The sequence below is a fragment of the Lutra lutra genome, chromosome X (assembly GCF_902655055.1).
Source record: "Lutra lutra chromosome X, mLutLut1.2, whole genome shotgun sequence".
NCBI classification, from domain to species: domain Eukaryota; kingdom Metazoa; phylum Chordata; class Mammalia; order Carnivora; family Mustelidae; genus Lutra; species Lutra lutra.
This window is the reverse complement of record NC_062296.1, coordinates 4,391,965-4,414,698: the sequence shown is the minus strand read 5'-3', so window position 1 is coordinate 4,414,698 and position 22,734 is coordinate 4,391,965. Positions and strand designations below refer to the sequence as shown.

Here is a 22,734-nt window from a genome sequence, read left to right as displayed (position 1 = left end):
CTAAAAACAAAACAAAACAAAAAAAACTAGCAAGTCAGTCCAGTAACATATAAAAGAATTATACACTGACCAAGTGGGCTTTATCCCAGGAAAGCAAGGCTGGTTCAACCTATGAAAATCATTCAATGTAATAAACCATATTAACAGAACAAAACAACAACAACAAAAAAACCCACCGTCTCAATAGACACAAAAGGAAAGGGATTTTCTCAAGCTCAGGAAGTTAATAGCAAAGCCCAGGCTACACTCAGGTGACCCAGCTTCCAAGCCACAGGTCTCCATAGCAATGGGAGTGGGGTCGGAAGGTGGAACTAGCCCTTCCCTGTGCAGGCACTGCCCGAAGCCCATATGGAGGAATTTCCCCTTGTCCTTCCATCCCATTCTCACAACAGCCCCTGGCAGTGGGCGCTGTCATTGCCCTTACTTTCTGCATGAAAAAGTAGGCTTAGAGAGACAATGGGACTTACCTGAGTCTACCTGGCTGCCAAGGAAAAGGAGGAACTAAGCCTAGACCCCAGGTCTCCTGACTCCCCCGCTGGCTCTTTCCTTGCCCTTCATTGCTTCCTTCGTTGACTGGTGCCACTGGATTAACCGGGTTCCATTAGTTCTCAGATCATGTACTGCCAAGCCGAGTAGATGGGCTTTTTGCTGAGAGCAGGTGGGAGTGTCCTCCAAATTCTCTGGGGGAAGAACCCCTTCCCTGTGCCAGTGTGTGACAACACTCAGAGCCCAGGCTGTTAACTTAACATCGTAAAATCTGGGCCAAGTGGCCATTTCTATATGCCAGTGGCTAGAACATATGTGCAAGGACCAGAGATCTGTAAAGAAGCCTAGGGGAAGCCAGAGGCCAGAAAGCTGGGATGTGCAGGCCAGTGGTGAAAAAGAGAGGACTGAGGCTCTTCCTTTGTTCCTGGAGAAGCTAAGGGCCAGGCTGGCCTGGATTTTGGCAGGGCCTAGCCCAGTGAGATTTCTTGCTACTAAGTTCTGGCTCTTCCCAGTGGGACGAGAAGAAGGCAGACATTTCAGAGAGTCAGGGAGTGACACGGCAGGGCCGGGATGCCATGAGGCATCTTCTGTTTGGCCTCACACCTGAGCGTCTCAGAGGGAGCTATACTGAAGGCCCAGTTGGCCAGGCTTCCTCTGGAGTGTTCACCATGGCCTCCAGAAGCTTCTTCTCTTCAAAAACACATTTGGAGAGTGCCCCCCCCCCGCCCCACCCCTCACTCCAAGCCAAGCCCTGAGGCTTCAGGCCATTCCCAGACTTTCACAGAACCACTCTGCCTGTTTAACTCAGAAACATGGGCTGCCCTTTCTCCTGGCTCTCTCTGAGAATCACAGACAGGTTGAAAGCAGTTGACTTTGTATGGTCTATTCTTTTCTCTTCCTCATGCCATCAGCCTTGCATATAGATATGTTTCCACCCGGCCACACACCAACATTGCACATGCTACCCGCCACCCTTCTTTCCTCCTGTCCTAGCATTTAGACCACGGACACTGGCTTCCTTTGGGATAGCGGGCTTACAAGGAGGCACCCTGGACTGGGAATCAGCTGTGCTGAGTTCTATTCTTCTCTGACTTGGGGCCAAACTCTTCCCTACCATGAGCCCCAGAGTTCCCACCTACCAACTAGGGAATTGGTAGCAACCAGTATTTCTCAGAAGGTGGCATTTCCGGGTGCCACTCCCAGAGACCGAGTCCTTGCAAATCAGTGGAACAAGGTGCTGTGTCTCTCAGACTCTCCGACTCTCCATCTTTAGCTTGCTTGACCACCTTCTTTCCTCTGATTTTTTTTTAATTGTGCTCAAATACAAATGACACAAAAATGGTAATCTTTGGGGCGCCTGGGTGGCTCAGTGGGTTAAGCCGCTGCCTTCGGCTCAGGTCATGATCTCAGGGTCCTGGGATCGAGTCCCGCATCGGGCTCTCTGCTCAGCAGGGAGCCTGCTTCCCTCCCTCTCTCTCTGCCTGCCTCTCTGTCTACTTGTGATCTCTCTCTGTCAAATAAATAAAATCTTTAAAAAAAAATGGTAATCTTTTAGTGTACAGCTCAGTGATATTAAGTACCTTCCCTTTGTTATGCAACCATCTCCATGATCCACCTCCAGAACTCTTTTTATTTTGCAAGACTGAAACTCTGTCCCCATTAAACAATAACTCTCTGTGACACACTGCCCGCAGCCCTTGGCAACCACTATATCTACCTGGCAGGAGGGATACCATGATCATCAAGGTGGTTTTTCCAGAACAAGGTTTATCCATTGCTTGTCAGTCTTAAGCAAACCATGGACCTCTCCATCTACAGAAAATGGTGCCTCGCATAGGTTGACCTCTCATTTCCCTTCAAGTTACAAAAGTTCAAGGGTGAGAGAGCAAGGAGTCAGCCCCAGGGAGACAGAATGGGTCAGAAGAAGACAGAAGATGAGGGTTCCAGTAAAAGGAAAGTAGAGAATGATGTCCCACAGCCATAAAGGTTGGAAAGGAAGGAGACCGGCCGGTCAGTTGTGAGAAAGTGGCATAGTCAGAGAGCATGGGCCCATTTGTAGTTAGAATACATATTCGCACATCCATGTGGACAAAATCTGGGGAAGGAATCCTGAGCCCCGGAAGTACTGGCATCCTCACCAGGAATCAGAGAACCGACACCAGACCAACCTTCAATCTCATGAAGAGTGTGCGGTGCTAGGTCCTCCTAACCTTGACCCCACCCTAAACCTGTCAGACTGGGGCATCTCCAGAGAGCTGGGATTGGCCATGAAAAAGAAAATAAGGTTGAAATTCCAAAGCGACTTTCCCCTAACCTGTAAACTGATGATTTTTTATGAATTTGAGTTGTTCCTTTGACATAGCACTGTGTTTTCTATTTACATGGTTCCTGGTTTTTTCTAATCCTGGTTTTCTTGAATCCGTATGTTATGTACAGAAGAGCACATAAGGCATATGATAGTAAGACCAATAGCCATGTACCCACCAACCAGGTTAAGAAATGGAACATTGAAAATATCTTAGTAGCCATCTGTGTATCCCTCCCACTCCCCAGAGATAACGACTCTCCTGACTTCCAAGAGCCAACTCTAGAAAGGCATCCTAGGCCTCTTGGTGAGCTTCCAGCTCTTCTTAGGTAGATCAGGCAGTCACCAATCTCTTTAGGTAGCTATTGTCTGCATAGATTTCCATAGAGGGCTCCACCCACCTGTTTTGCATTGATCCTCACTAATTTCAATTTTCGATGGGGACCTTGTCATTTTCCAGTCTCTTGATTACAAGAGTAATCTTTGGAGTAAACTTAGAAAGTGCAGGCAAGTATAGGGAAAACACAAACTCCATGGGATACTAAAATATATAAATATATGATATATAAATAAGCCAAGAATAAACACTGTTAACATGTTGCGATATAGCATTTCACTACCTTTTCTTTTTTAAAAAGATGTATTTCTTTATTTGAATGACAGAGCACATGAGCAGGGGGCGGGCTGAAGGAGAGGGAGAATCTCAAGCAGGCTCCACGCCCAGCACAGAGCCCCAAGTGATCTCAGAACCATGAGATCATGACCTGAGCCAAAATCAAGAATCAGATGCTTAACTGACTAAGGTCTCCAGGTGCCCTCATTATGTTTTCTATGCAGAACTATGTCTTTCACATTATTTCACCAACTTTGTATATAGCTTTATCTTTTATTGTGAAAGTGTAGACACAGAAAAGTGCACAAGGTCTCTACGTCCAGTTTAAAGAAGTATAAAGTGAAACCCTGTGTCACCACCGATTAGGTTGAGAAATAGAATGTTGCCCCCCTTCCCAAGTTGATCCCCTTGTGCCTCTTGTGATCTCAGCCTCTCCACTCTGTAGAGGCAACCACTCTCTTGATTCCGACGTCATCATTCTCTTGCATTTCTAGGTAGTTTCATCACTTATGAATGAAATCTTAAGCAGTCACTTCATGTTGAAGAACTGAGCAGTGAGCACAAGCTAATAGTGGTACTAGGGCTCTTTGTTGCTTATGCATTAAGCTTGTGCTGAAGGCTTCCAGAAGGGAAGCTGAGTAGTCTTGGTCACTGTCCGCCCCCAGCTCCCCTTTTAGGGAAGTCGGTGGCCCAAGGCACAATGGGCTGGGGCATGTATAGAGCCCGCCACCATAGGGATTTCTGACAGAGTCATGGGCATGGTATTGAACGCCCGGAAGAGATATAGATTTCAAGCTTGACACAGCCTGCCTCCAAGTCCTCTAGCCTCCAGGCATAGGTCAACACCGGACACCTTTTTGGGGTGAAGTGGGTATCCTCAGCTGATCCAGGGAGCAGGGTCTAGAAAGCAGAGCAGGAATTCAGCAGCTACTCCAGGGCGAGGAGAGGGGGAGGGGATCCAGGCTCTATCCCTTTGCTTTGGCCCCCTCCAACCACTTGGTTTCCCTTCCAGAGACAACCTGGGGCTGAGCCCAGTAGAGATTCGGCCATCCCCACCAAGCTGTTTTTCCACCTTCCCCTCTGATGTCTTGTGATTCAGTTTCCTGGGGCTGCATAGTCAGTTAACCTTGTTTCTAGCTATTCTTTAACTTGGGAAACTGTGGTGTGGTTGTCTTCTCTCCTGTTCTCCTTCTCCTTGTGAGATTGTGTCTTTAAAAGCAAAACAAAACCCTTACCACATTTTTAGTGGGGCTCTGGGAGGGAGTGAAGTTGGATGCTTGCATTAAATTGGTTGTCTAAATCCGGAAGTCTCCAAAGGAAATCCTGCCGCTCCCTTCCTCGGTTGCCCAAATGTGATGGCTAGTTGGATGGCTCCTTTGGCACCCTGGGGCCTATCAGCAGTGCTCACTGGACCCAGCAGGGAGTCCCTGGAGGGGAAAGAATGTGGGGACTCATAAGCATGAGGGTTAGGCTTTGAACATTGCATTTTTAGTATTTGTAATTAAAAGCCTGGATTTGGGAGTAGGTCAGACCCAGGTTTGGCTTCCAGCTCTGCCCCTTACTTAACTGTGGACTTGGAGCAAGTTACTTCATTTCTGTGAACCTTATTTTCCTCCCTATAAAATGAGGAATAGTAATGGTACCCATCTTTCAGGATTGTCTTGGGAATTCAAGGGGATTACATTTAATTCAGTGCCTGGCACGTTGTACATGGTCAGCACATGGTAAGTGTTAACATCACTGTCATCATCCTGAGACCCTAGGAACCTTCCAGAATCTGTCAGAGCAACTTGTGCCACAGGCCTCTCCTGGCCGCTGAGGCTCTGGATTCCAGAAAGCCTTGATGCTCTACCCCTTTACCCAGCCCTTGAGGTTTTCCACAGCAATGCTTGTGACCTCACCTTGCTCCTGGGATGTTTCCCAGGGCCCACCTGCCCTGACCAACCACAGTTTTCCTAGCTAATTACCCAGCAGTTCTGGCCACACTACAAAAGGGCCCCAGATAAAATGGCCAGCCAAAATATCAGCAGTGGACTGCAGACATGCCCTGCTCCTGGCTCTATGGGAGACTCCGAGGAGCACACCAGTCTCTAGCTTGTGTGGTTCGCAGGCCACCTGCCTCCTCATTAGGATTCATGCTGCATAAAATTTTTTCCTTCATCCCTTAATTGATGTATACATTATTGATTTGCCTTTTTGTGCTCTATCAGCAAAGTAGCAGTTTACCAGTTGAACTTAATCCTGTGATTAAATTCCAAGTCTGAGATCTTGATTTGACCAAGTGAATTTGATTTGGGAACCCCATCAATATTAGACAGCCCCAGATATTTAAACTTTGGGAAAAATTCAAGTTAAATTCTATACATTTATAAAGGGAAAAAATCCAAAAAAGCTCAAACTCTTCCAGCTCTTGCATAGGGAATACTCTGCTCCGAGGACACTTGAACAAAATGCAAATTTAAGGGAAAGCTCCACCCAGTGGGTGGGATTGGTGCTACCTTAGAGTTCTTGGCAGAATCTCTTCAGTGAGCCTTAGTTCCCTCCCACCCCCTGTACCACATGGTCTTAACAGAAATACCCCAACTTCAAGTTCTCCTAATTTTAGGATACAGCTGTTGCAAGAAGGACACATAGGTCACACCATAGCCAACCCAGCAGCCATTCCACAGCTGTGGAACCCTTGCGGCCTTCCAGGATCTTCTCCCTGCAGGTCTGCTTATCATAATGGCAATGGCTTCTGTTGGGCAATTTGATCATACAAAACTCAGGGCATGGGCTTTGAAGTCAGATAATATCTGGGTTCCAGTCCAGACTCTGGCATTTACTAATGAATGACCTTGGGCAGTTGCTCAATACAAGGCAGAGGCATTATTAGTAATGAAGACTACCAGTAGCTCATCTTCAGAGAGTGCATGTAACAGGCACTTGTGAATTTGTGTTCACTCAAGTAATCTTCATAACCCCTACCACACTATGCATAATGCACAACTATGACCTCTCTTTTATAGATGAGGAAGTTGAGGCACAGAGGAGTCAGTAACTTCCTCACAGTGACATAGCTAAGAAGTGGCAAGTCCGTGATTCCAGTCCAGACCTTCTTTCTCCAGAGCCCCTATGCCAAAGAGCTGTGCTCTCCAGTACTTAGCCAGCAACCCCATGTGGTTATTTAAATCAATTAAAAGTAAATAAAATTAAGAATTCAAGTTCTCAGTTGCCACATGTGGTCAATGGCTATGATGCTGGACAGCCTAGGTATAGAGAGCATTCTTTTCTTTCAGGGAGGATGATTCAACATCATCTCAGAACATTCTGGTAGACAATGCTACTTATAGAGCTTCCAGGATTTTACTCCTTAGAAAATCTGAGACTTGAGCTATACGGCTTTCTTGTATTATTATTAATAGATGCATGGTTGTGATATATTGAAATCCCTTTTGCACTTGGCCCAGTAGGGAAATGCAAGCAAAAAGCCAAAAAGTCTAACTCACATTACATTCTTCCTGTTTTCCCAATGCATTACTTCAAATTTGCCAAACGGTCTCCTGTCATTTCTGTTGGATGTGTAGGGACATTCACCAATTTGCCCAAAGAGCCAGCTTCTTCTACAGCTCTGCCAACCTCTTTGGGCTCTCTGTACAACATTTAGTACCCGTGTACCTTCATCTCACCTGTGACTTGAAGGACCGGAGCTGACTTCTGAAGTCGGCAGAGTCCCTGAAGGACTCTGGGCTCTGAGAGTCTCTGGAATTTGTTCCCCATCTCCAGTTCCTTCTCTTGGGCTTTCTCTGCTCACCTCTGTTACACGGTTAGTAAAGGCCAGAGAGAAGAAAGGAAAGAGCTCAAGATTCCTTGCCTGAACTCCTGGATGATTCAGCCTAGAAATCTGCAAACTCCCAGAATCCGGTGGAATTATAGTAAACACCCCTAACCTTGTGAATACACATTTACCTCCTTCCAAGTCTCCACGGTGGAGAAGACTGGACTGATATCTGATCTAGTCAATAATTTATAGAGTTAGACAACCATCCACTTCTTGCCAAGCAGCTGGATGTCTATGCGGCGTAGTCGTGACCTTTGCTTCATGCCCCAGTGTAAAGGAAGGAGGACACCTTGGACTGCTCCTCTTCTGGTGCAGAGAAGGAGCCTCTGGGCTTCCAAACCCAGGAGTTGCTTGGGTCTTAGCCACTCTGTAAATCAGATCCAGGTCTGTACCCCACCTCCTACCTCTGCTTCTTTGTTAGTTGATGTTATTTGTACAATGTGGATATGATCCCACTCTGTTCTACCGATGGGTTTTATTAATGCAACAGTGTTGAAAGGGATGAATAGATGTGCTTAAATCAGGGGTGAGACTCCATTTATCATTAACGTTCAGCTGGGATAGAGGCCAGCACGGTCTTCACTAGATTACCATCTCTCAAGTGCCCAGCGTATCACGTCAAGCTCCTAGAAGAGTAAGGTCAGTTGAATTTTCTGAGTATCTGCTGAGTCCCTTGCCTGTGCCAGGCACTGTCTGGGCCCCAGACGGATTGAGAGATGATGAACACCCGGCCCAGCATGGATGTTCCGTCAGCTGCAGGTGTTCAGCCGTGGGAGCTGGACCGAAGGAGAAGCAGAATTCCCAGGGTGGAGGGGCTGGATCTCAAAGGACATGCAGGAGTCTCAGAGTGAAAGTGGGGAGAAAGGGCGTTCTAGGCTGGGCGAATCAAGGGGCACCAGCTCAGAGGGCTGAACACACATGGCAGCCTTTGATGGGCTGATACAGGCATGACTGGATGGCAGAGTAAATGACAGTATGGAACATAAAATTCCGCTCTTAGGGCTGCTGAAAAGACAGGAGCCCAAGCTTATGGACAGCCCAAAGAGCAGAATTTAGCAGGATGTGCTTCTGTCCCTAGACAACTGCAAGCCACTGGAGGATTTTTCAGGGGGAAGGGACCCAACCTCAGTCCAACAAGCTCTCTGGCAATCATGGAAAGCCCATGATCCAGGGAACTGAGTGGGTGTGAGTTCTCTGAAATAGGTGCTACGAGTATCACACACTGTCCATCCCATGGTCTACTAATGAGAAATTTAGACTCTACTAATGAGAAATTTAGACTCATGGAGAACCAGCCAGTCTAAGAGCTAGATCATGCCCACCAATAATTATTAATTGACTTGCTATTCTGAGATTTTCAGTGGTTCCAAAGAGATGGATTTACCTTACGTTTAGAAACCTCAAGGAGTTGAAATGTCCTTGGCAGCCTTTTTTTTTCTTTTTGAAAGTTGAGCTTCACATTTATAGGGTGTGTGGTAAGCAGGGCTTTTTCCCCCCAAGTTAAATAAAACAGAGAAGATGCATGAGCATCAGTTATAAAGCGCCTAGTCAGTCAGAGTTGAGATTGAATCTCATCTATTTTATTTATTTCGCTTTTCAACTGGGGATTGCATTGGTCCGCCAAGTGCTGCTCCCATTCTGCTCCCATAGAATGAATAGTGGGTCCAGGCCCACCCCTAGTCGCTGCCCAGACAGTATCGCCCACAGAGCTGGGGCATTTTCTGCCGCTGATAATGTCCAAGTGCTGTCCGCAGGTTGTTCCGAGTGCTGAGCTACTGAGGCCCTGCAAGCGTATGTTAACGCTGATTGGGGGTCCTGGTTCTTGACCCATCACTCTTACCCCCCAAGCCACGTGAAGCTACCAGGGATTCCGGAGCAAAAGCTTAAAGTGCTTCAGTTCCCACCAAATAAGCCCTATTCAACACTTTGAGGCTGTGGCACCAGAGTGAGAGGGCAACCAGAACTCTAGTAATATTTGCATTTGGAGATTGTAAAAACTCCGATGCAGCTATAAAATAGCATTTAAAATGATCAAGGAGGGGCGGTCTGGGTGGCTCAGTTGGTTAAGCAACTAACTTTGGCTAAGGTCGTGATCCTGGAGTCCTGGGATCAGGTCCCACATCGGGCTACCTGCTCAGCAGGGAGTTTACGTCTCCCTCTGACCTCTCCCCTCTCATCCTCTCTCTCTCTCAGTCTCTCTCTTTCTCAAATAAATAAAATCTTTAAGACAATAAAATGATCAAGGAGCTAGGTATGCAGGCAAAAAGAATTGTCAATTGTAGAAAGTCCTGGATGGCTCTGCACAGTCCATACACACAGTCCGTATACTGAGAGAATGGCGAGGAAGTTTTCTTTCCCAAGTGCTCTGAGTTGACTTGCGAAGAACATTTTGTGTTGTTTTTTGGTTTCGTATCTGTCTGGGGGACTCTCTGAAACTCTCCAGTGGTCAGATTGTCTTCCCAATCCCCTCTTTAAGTATTTATAATTTGTTCTTAAGAATTTGGAAACCCCTCGCCACACTTTGCCTGAACTTTTCTAAATGGTGTGTTTTCATAGTTTCTACATTTCAAAACTCGTTTTGCAACGTGGTAAGCTAAAGACTGATATCACGCTCGCGCGCGCACACACACACACACACCCGGTGGCTAGCCACCTGTGGGGTTGGGAACCAGGCAAACCTGAATTTGCATCCTGCTCTGCTACCAACGAGCTGTGTGACCTTGGGCAACTTAGTTAACCTCTGGCCTCAGTGTCTTCATCTATAAAATACAGACAATAACAGGTCCTGCCTCATAGATGCTTAAAGGACTGAGTGAGACCAAATGTCGAAAGCACTTGGGTCAGTGCCTGGTGCCGAGCAAATGCTCGATAAATTCAGTGGCAGCGGTTTTTTATTGTTACTTCGAATGGGACATCCATTGCAAGGATGTTCATCCATTGATGTGTTCATCCATTGCAAGGACTTGTGCGCGGGAAGTGCTTAGTAAGTGTTTATTACAATGAATTGAATTGCTTCCAGCCGTTTAACTTGGTTTGGGGGATAAAGATTTCCCTTTCTCCCATGATGCTGGGAGATGCGGGTGAGGGCTCGCAGCCCAGGTGGTCCAGCATGAGAGGAAGGAGGCAGTATCTTGTAGAAGGGAGAGCCCATGGAGGCAGGCCTCCCTCTGGTCCTTGAAATTTTCTCTGACACAGTTATCAAGTGCAAGGTTTTTAAATTGCCTTTGGCTGAAAGAATTGGGTCATGGGTTCCATTCTGGCAAAATCTCTGTCATCTAGAACACGATGGCAAGGAAAGGTCCCCCACACACCCAAGTCCCAAAGCCTTGGGGCCCTGGTAAGTTGAAGTACAGGGAGGGCTACAAGTTCAGGACTCGGCTGTGGTGGGATTTACACTTGACTGTTTGGTTTTGCACTCACCATTTGGTTTTGCAGATTGCCCAGCATTTCTACACACACAAACCTGCAAACCGGTTTAGAACTGTGTGCTCTGTTGGGGGGTGGGGGCGGGTAAGGGGGTGGGAGGGATCGGGATTGGTCGAGGTCATTGCCGATGAACCAGCTATCTTTCCAACAAAACAATGACTGATCAAGGCAAAGGATCCCTAACTGAGATCCATGGACGGGCAGTAAGTGTCCAGAAAACCCCTGAAATTATCCGTAAAATGTTTGTGGGCCGGGAGTGGGGAGAGAGACCATAGCCTTTAAGGGATTCTCAAAGGAGTTTGTGACCCAAGGCAATTAAGACCGCAAAGCTGTTTGGTTTTGTTGCCCCAGACCAGTTGGTGTGTATAACCACAGCCCCCCAGAAACGACCCGGCTAGGCAGGCAGTCATGGCAGTGACAAGATCAGTCAGAAGCATTTTGTGGCCAAGCAGCTGATGGATTGTTCAATCGGTTGTTGTAGACTCATGTAGACAAAACCTGCAAGCTTGGGGAAGCCAGGCACCCCCAGGTCAGCCTCGGGCGACAGCCCCCATCCTGCCAGGCCCTGGGGAGTGAGTCCTTCCTGCCCAGCAGCTCCTTTGCTCATGAGCTGGCCCGAGTCACCTCCTCGTACAGCACCTCAGAGGCAGCGCCCTGGGGCGGCTGGGATCCGAAGGCCTGGAGGCAGGTGCCTGCTCCACTACTGCCTAGCTGCGACGCTGTAGGTAAGTCACTTCCCCTGAGCCTCGCTTTCTCATCTGTCAACCGGGGCGCCGTCCCCTGCTCAGCCTGCCCGCCTGCCTCACAGTGTTGTTGGGAGGAACAGAGGAGGTGACAGCCCGTAAAGCTCTGTACACCTAGGAGGGATCTCTAGTGCTTTCTCTACTGTGCCCCGGACAGTCTTTGGCAAAGAGACCACCCAAGCCAGCAGAGTTCTCCAGGCCCCTGAGCCTCACCGGCAGGGAAATGAATGGGGGTTGCCCCGGGTGCAATTGCCCCTCCCTGCGGTAAGCCTTCCAGCACCCTGGGTCTTTCCCTGCCTGTCTGTCCCTGTGGCCAGACTGTGAGCCCGAAGGGGGACAGGGGCTGGGCTCCTGGAGGTCCCCCACCCATCCGGTGCCTGCCTGCTCTGTGCCCAGTGGGTGTTCGGGGACTGTCTCTCCCGCCAGCTCCACTGTGGACTCTGCACCCCCAAGGTGTTCTCTGACCCCACCCAAGACTCGTGTGCCCTAGAAGTGGGAAGCCGGATCCCCCCACTAGAGGACTGGCAGCTGGAGGAGAGCAGGCAGCAGGAAGCCAGGCCGAGCCTGTCCACGATGGCTGTGAGTTTGGATCAGCCCCTGGAGTCTAGAAGGAATGGCTTGACTTGCCTTGAAGAGTCACGTTAGTGGTCACAGGGGCGAGATGGGGGACGCCAGCCAGAGTGGGCCTTGGCAGAGAGTATCACGTGAACTATGGCGTTGTTGTTCTGGGGCGTAAAATATCAGTGTGCCCAGGCCGCCTGCCCGGTCTGCAGAAAAAGCTGGAGACGTGAGCGTTTGCTAAGTGATAGTGATCAGAAGATGCTCATCAGGCTGAAAGGGCCTCCGGGATTCTGGCCTTTAATGGAAATCCTGCTCGGGTACATATGGCCTTGTTCTCCTTGGGCCCTTTTCTGTGTACTCTCCGACTCACAGGGCACCTCAGCTGTTCGAGGTCCGGCTGGACCCGGAGAAATCACGGCTCAAAGTCCAGCCCAAAACTGCCCAGGAATCAGAATCAGCAAACCTGCTCTTCCCTGCCTTTCCCTCTCCTCACGAGTCCAGCGTCATGGACCGTCATGGACCGGGATCCCAGCTAGCTTGCCTCAAATTCCTATTCATTCCCCTGCCTTATTGTGTCTCTTGCCAAGGCTCTGCCTTCAGCCCAGCAGCGGAGGAGGGCCAGGCAGATGCTTGGCCAGCCAGGCTTTCCTCAGAAGCTTTGGAAGCTGGGTGCTCCTCGGAGGCTTCAAGGGACGGGGTGACTTTGCCAGCTCAGCCCGGGACTCAGGAAGGCCAGGCTCAGTGTGAGACGGAGGATGCAGGCCCCACAGGGGAAGAAGAAAGGCAAGCGGCAAAGACATTTGTTTCCTCTGCCCTGGGATCATTCCCAGCATTTAGACCAAGCCCTTCCGGGACCAGGCAGCCCTGAACCACCCGAGACAGGGGAGGAATCAGAATAGAGGTCACGCAGCCGGAGATCAAGCAGAAAGACAGAAACTGGAGAGTAGAACAGCTGACCTGCAGCTTCTCTGATCTTTGCTGCTGATGGCATTGACTTAGTGAAGCCCCTAGAGACAGCCTCAGACTGGTCCAGACCCAAGGGCAGCAGCCTCTGCATGGGGGAGGCTCCAGGGCCCCTATGCCAGGGTCCTGGAGGGGCCCAGAAGGACCCCTGCAGAACACACTCAGGGTTTCGGCCATGCCCACCCGCTCTCAATCCCCTCACTCTATCACTGGTTTCTTTAGAAAATGTATCACCATCTGCAGGGATCTTCTTCGATTAAGTTACTTGTATCTTGTCAGCTTCCCCCTCCATTAAAAGCTCTGGAAGAATGAGAAGCCCAGCGCTATCCCACAAGAGATGTGTGTCCACTGATTGACGGAGGGACTTCTGGCCGCTAAGTAAACCCCATCTTCCCATCTGCTATGGGACCACCTCCAGAGGCACTGAGGCCCGCATCTCGCTGGGGGCAATCTGAGCCCGGAAGGACATTGAGCAGAGGCAAAGCAAGAGGGCCAGATCTTGGCCTCAGCTGTCAACAGAGAGAAGTGGCTTGATGGCACACTCTCCAGTCCCATCATTCTGGAGAAAGTCATGGGCGTTGAGAGTCAGGAGGGCCCCGGAAACAAGGAACCTCAGCAGTCATTCACTGTAGGAAACCCCTATGGTTTCCCAAGGACACTTGGTGGAGCCCAAGAGCGTCAGCACCCCCTCCGACAGGGCTCCCGATGGAAGTGTCTGCATTCCCTGCACCCACGGGCTGCCGGGGAGCCAGGGCCCATGGGTCTCAGGTGTCCCCATCCTTCTGGGTGTGAGAGCCCCAAGAATTCCGATATTGACTTCATGCTCTCCAAAGACAATGCTGTCTTCCCTACCATTTCAAAGGATAAGTCAGAAAGGTGGGTGAGTTGTTTCCAAACCAGGCTTCCAGAAACTACAAAAGAAGGTGCTTTTCCTAGTGGAGTAATACATGAATCAACACGCAGAGGAGAGCTCATTAACCTTTGAACTTGAAGGTAGCTGAGTGCCTTCTGCTGTGTGGCAGGCTGGCTCCCTGTGGGGACTCTCAGGAGCCAGGTGTGCTTGGAAAGGAGGCCCAGTTACCTAAAGGTAGAAAAAGATCCTCCATTTCCCTCCCCTCCCTTCCACTCTCCTTCTTCCTCCCCCCCCCACCCCACGCCTTCCCACCTCAAGGTGCTGTACATCCCCTGCCATCCCCCAGGAGCTACTCCTCGGGAATCCCCTTCTGAGTCAGAATGCTCTCCTGGAGGTCGGGGGTAAAACTTCAGTCTGAATCTGGCCGACATCCAGGAACCCTTCGCAGGCTCCTGTGTGTGAGTGCTGCTGGGCATCTACCCTTCTGCCTCTCCCCCACCTCCTCCGCCTGATTAGGTGCTGGGCTTACAGGAGACATTCACCTGTGGCGGCTGAAGGAGGAAGCCGGGCCTGCTCGTGGGGGCCGCTGTGTGAGGCTCAGCTGAGTCGGGCAGTTGTGGGGTTCAGGCCAGCCTTCTGCCTCTCTCTCTCTCCAGCCTAGCATGCACAGATGAGGCACTTGCCTTTCTGTGAGCCCCCAGAGTTGGGTGAGGGCTCTGCAGCTTTCTGGGCATCAGCATCAAGCTTCTAGAAAGGCGGCCACAGATTTTCCAGGATGGCCGTCCTGCCTGAGACCTCTCTGTGAATGTGGCACCTCAGCCAAGTAGGACTGGGAGGAGGGGTGACAGAAGAAAACTGGGGCCCTAGTTCTCTGGGAGACTTCCGGACGGCCCCAGGCCAGTGCCCCCAGGCTCACACAGCACTCACCAAACCCTGCTCGTTGGTGTCACCCGGCACAACAGCAGTGAGCGCCATGACAATTGCCACCCTAGAAAAAGGAGTCCTTTGATGATCTGCTCCATCACCGGGCTTAGGAAAAGCACAGGTTGCCTGAGCCATCCTTCCCAAGTGTTGGTCACTAAGCAGCAACTTTCAGCCATCACTTCCTCCCAGTCACTGAAAACATTTGTCATTTCCTGTTTTCTCCATTTCCCAGCGATTCTAATTGTCAGTGTCAAAAGGCAACAACTGTTTTCTCGGGGCTTATCTTTGGAGCACATTGATTCAGAACAAAGGATGGGGGCCTCCGTCTGCCAAACAAAGGAAGCAGCCTCCTGGGGAGGCCTCCTCTGCCAGGGCCAACAGGACCAGGCCCAGAGCGGCGGGGCTGCGGGCCTCCAGACGCCCAGCCTAGCGAAGAGACTCCTGCTCCACGGTGGCGTCCCAGCGTCCCAGGATGCCGGAGGCCCAGCCCCGTAGGCCAAGTGTCAACGTGCTGTTTAAACCTGGGAGTTTCCGTAGCCATCCCGCTGACCAGAGTCCCCCTTAAACTCGGGAACCTCCGGATCCCATGCTTCCCTGGATGAACACTGGACTTTCATCTGGCCAACACCACCCAGTCCCTCCACCCTTGACCCCTACCCCAGCCCAGCCTTCTCTTTTATTTCCTGTGCCCTTGGAGTGTCTTTCCTCTACCGCCTTCCCTTCGGACTCTTCTGCCTTTCCTCTGCTTTTTCCTTGGCTGTGCTCGGTAGCCTCTACCTGTCCCCCCACCACCCCCAACCCCTACTCTTATACAACTGCGTGTTTGAGGGAACTGATGGGGCAGGCGGTGCAGACGGATTTAGGGTTGATGTTGACCCAGCCAGCCACAGGAGCCGGTCTCCAGAAGCAGCTGGTCCCCACAAGCAGTGGGCTGAAGAGGTTAGAGAGGCTGGAGCGCTGGGTCTTCATTTAGGAGGCATTGCCCTTCCTAGATGTGCCACTTTGGGCTGTCATTTAAATTCTCAGGGCCTCACATGTCTCATCGGTAAGCTGGCGCCGTGGATCTTCTGCCCAGATCTCTGAAGGCTGGCATAGGGCCCAGGGGAAAAACGGAAGGGCAAGGGCTGCCCCCAGAGGGGCAGGCAGAGCCGAGCTTCCATGCCCCACTTCCTGCCTTGGGCCATCATGTGATGCCCGCGCTCCTCAGTGGCCAGATTCCTATCCAGAATGACATAGCAGGGACAACCTCAAGGAGGACATGAAAGAGAGGGTGCAGGCGGCTCAGTACAGTGAGCACGTGTGGGCTGGCCCCGGGCCCCCGCCCCAGGCTCTAGCAGGAAGAGGGCAGTTCCATGGGCCGCCCGAGGCGTGGCCCCACTGGAGGGGAGCAAGGGCCCAGACAGGAAGCAGGCTAAGGAAGGGACAGTGAAATGGCTTCTGTTGTTGTCTGCCTGTCCCGTGAGGGCAGAAAAGCAGGTCCTGCCGGGCAGCCTGTGTTCTAGGTCAAGTCTTCTGGCATCTGGGGGTGGGGGTGGGGTGCAGCTCCACAAGTGGACTAAGGTGGGAGAGGCTCCTTCCTGACCCAGCTGCCTTGGTTGTCAGCACCCTATCAAGCAGGCTTCCTGAGAAGGGGAGAGAGATGGCAGTGGGTGAGCACTGCACTGGGAGTCAGACCTGGGTCCCATTCGCAACCTGACACCAAAGGGCTGAGGGTCTCAGGACAAGCCTCGCTGCGGGGCCCTTGTCTGTTTCTCCGCTGGCTACGTCCTTGAGCCACTCCCAGACCCAGTGCTGGGGCTGCAGCCCTGAAGCCTTGGCTCCTTCCCTGACCCACCAACTGCCCCTGCGATGGAGACAGGAAGCTTGTCCCAGTTGCCCATGCTCCAGCCAGGCAGGAGAATGAAGGGAAGTTGGCAGTGAGTGGCGACGCTGGGTGGCAGACAATGCATTTATCTGACCGTGTGATCATCCTGCCATTCATACCAGCACCGCCAAGAACGAGCCTGGGCCCTGTCCCCGTGACAGCCCGGCAGAGGCTAGGTACCCACATAGCCACATAGCCCAGTGTCAGCTCTGCCCCATCCACAGCATCCCTCGTTTGCTCTGCCATTCGTGGTCCTCACAGTTCCGGGTCCGAGCCCTACCCCATCACTAGTGTCCTCCCAGTACAGCCGGTCCATCTGGGTCTCCCTGAGAATGGCACACCCAGACTCTTGTCCACACTGTAGACATGGTCTGGCCAAGGCAGAGGAGTGCAGGACTGTCACCTCCCTCCTTCTACATACTCTGCTTCTATTAATGCAGCCTAATGTTACATTTGCTCTTTTGGTGACCACATCTCACTGCTGACCCATCCTGAGCAGAAGGACATCCAAAATGCCTGAACCTTTTCTCTGTGTGCTCTTGCTGTTAAGCTCTGTGTTTCCTGCCCCATCCTATGCTGTCGCAGTTGATTTCTTAACCCAGGTGCAGAATCCTACTTTTGTTTATACCTGTGGAATTTTGCTCGGGAGGGCGGGGCATGCATGCAAGTGTGTGTTGATGTGTTCACTCATGCTTTCTGCTACACCAAAGCCAAGTCCTGGGCCCCCACACAGCAATCCCAAGGCCAATTTTCTTGGTAGTCACTATCTAACACGTCTTTTTCATCTTCTGTTTAGCGAGAGAAGCAGAGATCAGGTCTTACGGCAATGACCCCTGAACAGCGGAGTGCATATATTGCCCAACAAATGAGTCAATTTCAAGGTAAGCAGTTAAGGTCATTGTTCCCAAAGGGCAGGGCTGGGAGTGTGTGTGGAGAGGGTACGGGGTGGTGAGAATTCACTCCAGCATAAGCAGTCACTGTCAGTGTTTCTGAAAGTTCTGAGGGAGAGAAGGGAGGTCTGCAGCTCAGTTCAACAGCACACAGGATGGGATCGATCCCACATTGAAAGCTTCAGTAGGTTCTCAGTTGAAAGCCAGGTTTTAATGACTCTAATATCAGTGCTTAATTCAAGAGATTAATTAGACTGAATCAGGCCCCTTAAAGCAGTTATTCTCAAAAGGAGAAAGGCACACCTTCAGCTTTCTGATCCTGTCCTCCCCACACCCACAGCCGCTGCTGGAGTGACCTCCCATTCTAAATATTCCTGAGCCATCTCTGAGGTGTGGGAAGTGGAGCCGGCGTTGGGGATGCTCTTCCTCAAAGGGCCTGTGGCAGGGGCTGCCAGAGCCTTCACGGATAGCAGGGGTCCCCACCCTCTACCATGGCCACTACAAATGTAATCCACATTTATGGGCCGGGGATACAGAAATTAACAAAAGATGTCAGGCGTGGTCCCCACTTCGTGGAACTTCCAGACTAGCTGGGGACATGTGTGTTAAACAATCTCTATGAGCCAGTGGAGTGACCTTGGTCCAGGACAAGAGGACTCTAACTGCCCTCTGGCAGGTGGTCGACATTTTCATGTTAGCCCAGTGCCACCTGCGTTCTCCTGCAAGAAGCCCTATTCCTTGGGGCCTGATGCCAGCTGAATGTCCCAGCTGCCCAGGCTGGAGGGACATGTCAGGCATGCTTCAGCCACAGCATAGCACAGGACAGACAAGTTCCAGGAAGGCCAGCAACAAGGGGTGGATATATGTCAAGGCGTGCCCGGTGCCAGGCCTATGTACAGAGTGCTGAACATATAAGCAAACCCAGACCCTGGCCTTATGAAGCTTATAATCTACCTGAAAAAGTAGACCCTATAAGCTGGCATTTTCATACGATGTGATCATCTCTTGGTGCATGTGTTCGGGGTAGCTGGGAGCACAGACCGGAGATTCGGGGAGGGCTTCACAGAAGAACCGCAGTCGGCTGAGGGTATAGGAAAAAGGGGAGTTGAGAGGAGTTGGGGAGTCAAGGGCGGAAGGCAAGAGATTGGTGCTGTAGCCCAGGTCACGGATGACTGTGGCACTGACCCCCACTTCTCTCTTTCGGTAGCCGTCCAAGAACAAGTCACCTCCAAGTGTAGCCAGACTAAGGCAAGATCCCCATGTAGTCAGCCCATGATACCACCCAGAGCGGGGCTCCTTCAGAACAATCCGAATCCAGCAATGATCCCACCCACCAGGCACCAGAGCCGCAAGGGCATGGACATGGCTTCGCTGACTCCGACTCCGGGCAATCAACAAGGAATTTTCAACCCTAACCCTCCATTTCCCATACCCTCTGGCTTGGGCCAGAACCCCCCAGGCAGTGCCCGTCTGCAGATTGCCAAGGCCATCCCCCCAGGAGCGCCCCTGCCTGGGTTCTGTCCCAGACCCCTGGGCAGCCAGCTTCCAAGTCCCCACCAGCTCAGACAGCCCTGTGTGCCAAGAAATCCTACAGTGTTGAAAGATGCCGCGTGGGTGGCAGCGGCAGCAGCTGGGACCACAGTGGTCTCCAGGGAGCACCCCCTTAGCCACATAGACCTTAGCATCCGGCCGCACTTGGAGAGCAACTCGATCTTCACCAAGGCGCCCACCAGAGCTCCGGTGGGATCCCCAACATTTCCATCACAGCAAGCAGTTGTGCCCCCCAATCAAGTGGCCCCAGGAGGCAGGCCTGGCCAGAAGGTGAGCTTCGGCCTTCTGGGGAACCAGAGTCTCAGGCAGAACCCAGTGCAGGGTCCCGTGCTGGTGTCCAGTGCCACCAAGTCCCTCCAGCAGGGCATGGCTGGCTTTGGTCCTGTGAGTCCCATAGAGGGCATCGAGCCGCCAAGCTATGTGGCTGCTGCCATCGCCACCAGCCAGTCCCTGGGCCCATTCAGCAGAATGGGCTCCCCCCCTGAGCTGCCACCTTACGACTTTCTGGCCCCGCCCCAGCCCCAACTCAACGGTGTGCTCTCAGCCCCTGACTACAGTGAGGTGGATTTCATTGATGCTCTCCTGAAAGGCCCCAGAGGGAGCCCCGAGGAGGGCTGGGTGTGCAACCTGAGGCTCATCGATGACGTTTTGGAAGAGCACGCTTCCGCTGCTGCTACCGCTGCCGCCACCACTGCTGTCCCCCAGAGCGCAGGGGGGCTTTAAGCGCTCATAGAAACACCCACACCCACACCACTTTAGGCAGTGGCGTGCAACGCCATAGCAAATTCACCACCTGCCCCCCAGCCACGCAGTTGTTTCCTCCCTACGATGTGAGTGGCACCCGCCTGTGCTCATCCCTCTCTCTACCTGTGACAAAGTGGAAAGCTGGTGATTTTTCAAGCTACCTGTACATATTTGAAAATTTTGTAAATGGTTTTCCTAAACGTTAATGACAGAAGTATTTATACTTCATTTTGTGACTTTGTAAATAAAGCGACGGCTTTTGTTTCAGTAGAGTTGTGTTTATTATGCATTGTTTGTGTTTATTACACACTGTTGCAAATACGCAGGCTGTGTACGGAGCTCCAGCGCTCCCTTGTGAAGCCCCAGTGAAGCTTCCCTTAGAAGCCACGGGGTTGAGTCGCTTATGGTTTTGATGCAATGAGATATGTGGATGTGACCAAGAGGCATTGTACAAACTGACGAAGGCCAAATAGAAACCCCTTGGCCATTTATGGCCGAATAGAAACCCCTTGGCCATTTATTGCAATTTTCAGTAAAAATGCTATCGTCTTGTGTGATTCTTAAAATCTATTGCAAACCTGTTAGTGTCCGCCTGGTGCGCATATTACAGGTGGCCCGCAGGGGAAATTTTCCAGGAGGCTTGGAGTGCTTCGGATTTGGGAGGGGTGTAGAGAGGGCCTGTGAGCTGAACACTGGCCATGCTGTCCATGCTGAGCATCCAGGGTGTCCTCCCTCTATCATTGAGAGAAACCCCCAGGCTCCCACTTCCCCAGTGGCACCTTGCAGGGCGGAGGTGAGATGTTCCTGGTTTAAAGCCCTTCAGTGTTTGTTTTCATGTAAGGTCTGTGGTTGGGGGTGGGGGGTGGGGAGTCTGTAAACATTAATAGTTGACTTGGGGTTTGTCTTTGATGGCTTTTATCTGCAATTATCGTCATGTATATTTAAGTGTCTGTTATAGAAAACCCACACCCACTGTCCTGTAAACTTTTCCTCAGTGCCCAGACTTGTGTAATCAGTTTTAATTGCCACCTCCTCTTTCGCCTCTACATTTGAAATCTGGCATCTGTTTCCAGCCAGTGCGTTTTTTCTTTGTACTGTAATAAACAGCCAGGAGAAAAGTGCCTCTATGTTTTCATTGTTCAAGGGATCATCCGACGTCTCTGTGTCCGCTAAGCCTCCTGGTGTCTTTGGTCCTTTCAAGAGGCTACTCGGTGCCTTGTGCAGTGGGAAGATGCCACAGCGAGGGCTGATGGGTAAAAAGTCTGTGAAGCCCCTCATTTTCTTTTTTTACTCCAAGGCCTTCGTTTTACAGAGAAGGAAACAGAGGCCACTGAAGTAGCTGCGCCGGCGGCAGGGGGCGGGGGTGACTTGCACCGCCAATCCAGACTCTCAGCCCCAGTCCCCGTCCTCTTTCCACTGAGGGGGTGACAGACCCAATTAAAGATCCGTATTCTTCCCAGGCAAGGGACACCCAAATAGGGCACAGGGCGGGGGGCGCGCTGAGACAGGTGGCACGTCTGCTGCGCGGAAGAGGGAAGTCATGACTCTTCGCAAGGACGGCCGGGGAGACTGGGACTTGCCGCGCCCCCTCCACCTCCTCTCCCAAAGCCTGGGCTAAACAAAGCCCAGTGCCCCCCTGAGTGCGGAGCTGGAGGAGCTCCGGGTGCGGGGGCTCCAGGGCCGCAGAGCTCCGCTTCAGGTCCCGGACCGCAGTGGAAGGGGAGTTACAGCGGCACTTCGCCCGCCCCCCGTCCCGCCCCCGTCGAGCCCCGCCCCTTCCCAAACCCCGCCCCCTGGAGTCGCTGCACCGCCCCTTCACTCCCCACCTGCTGCCCCCGCCCGACCCCCTACGGTCCCCTCCGCTCTTCTCCCAGCGGACCTTTGCAGCACGCGGAGTGGCTGTCGGTTGTTTCCGATTTAAACTACACGAAATCCACAGGGATTTCCGTGACTCCACACTCGGGCCACCCCCTCACAGCGACAAAGTGGCTTCCACAGAGCTTAATATGGATTTCGCTTATGGTCGGGCCTCATTGAGAGGGGAACCCTAATAGGATGGCGGGGACCCCTGCCTCTCCCATGAAAGCGCACGTTCCCCCCCCCCCGAAGGCAGCAGGGAAGCTACTTGGGAGGCCCCTCCCTGCCGTGTTCTGGAAGAGCAGAGCGGATCACTGGTTGGCATCGTTTGTAGTGCAAACCGAATACATCACATGTATCCCCCAACTGCCTGGGACTACTGATACCCTCATCCTGGATGTACAAAGTGTTCCACCACAATGGCACACTTTGGGGGCTGAGGGACGCATGGACGCCGAGACATCCTGTCCTGTCCAATGGAGCCTAAAATGCTCCAGGACCACGCCTTCACCCACAATTCTCGATGGCTGAGAAGACAGCCTTCCGGCCAGCGGGGTGGAAGACACCCGCATTCCCCAAAAGCCCCGCCCCTGGCCTCCTGCTCCATACAGGCCCCTCCAGCTTGCAGAACATTCTTCCCAGGTCTGGATAACCGATGTGTCCTACAGGTGTCCCTGAGCTATGGGCCTCACCCGCTGTCACAGTCTTTGTGCCCTCTCCCCCAGGCACTCACAGGCAGCACCTCCCCAGGAGCCTTCCTCGCTGGGGCTCCCAGTGTTACCTTAAGTGCCCGGGGTTGCCAGGCTCCAGGCAAGCCCCAGCTTCACCTCAGGGCCATGCCGGGGCACTCAGGTCCAGCTCTCCTGTCTCCTGTCTCTGACGGGCCCAGGGGCATCAGGGGTGGGGCCCCGTGCCCTTCCTGATTCTGTGTTGGACCCACCTGCCCAGTGACTGTTGCTCCCAGCCAGCCAGTGAGGGGCCGAATCCCTGTAGACCCCCCAACCCAGCCCTCCCAGTCAGGCTTCCCCAGCCTTCCAGAGGGCTCTGGGAGCCATAGCTGTCCCCACTCTGCTGACTGTCCGGGCCCCCAAAGAAAAGCTGAGCTCAGCCCACTGGACCGGTGCCAGACAGCCA

At 52.1% G+C, this 22,734-nt stretch overlaps 1 protein-coding gene across 3 annotated transcripts in view; it reads left to right on the top strand.

Annotated features, from left to right (window-relative positions):
• The window catches only part of MAMLD1 (mastermind like domain containing 1), a 109,062-nt gene extending 88,208 nt beyond the window's left edge, over window positions 1-20,854 (top strand). For 2 of the 3 annotated variants that reach the window (XM_047715928.1, XM_047715927.1), the window contains exons 4-5: window positions 17,355-17,439; window positions 18,656-20,854. In XM_047715928.1, coding sequence (XP_047571884.1) covers window positions 17,355-17,439; window positions 18,656-19,722 — 1,152 coding nt within the window. In that variant the 3' untranslated portion in view covers window positions 19,723-20,854. Of the gene's footprint in view, window positions 1-11,131; window positions 11,376-17,354; window positions 17,440-18,655 lie in introns of all 3 variants that reach the window. The other variant, XM_047715929.1, reaches the window with a different exon arrangement.
• The last annotated feature ends 1,880 nt before the right edge of the window (window positions 20,855-22,734 follow it).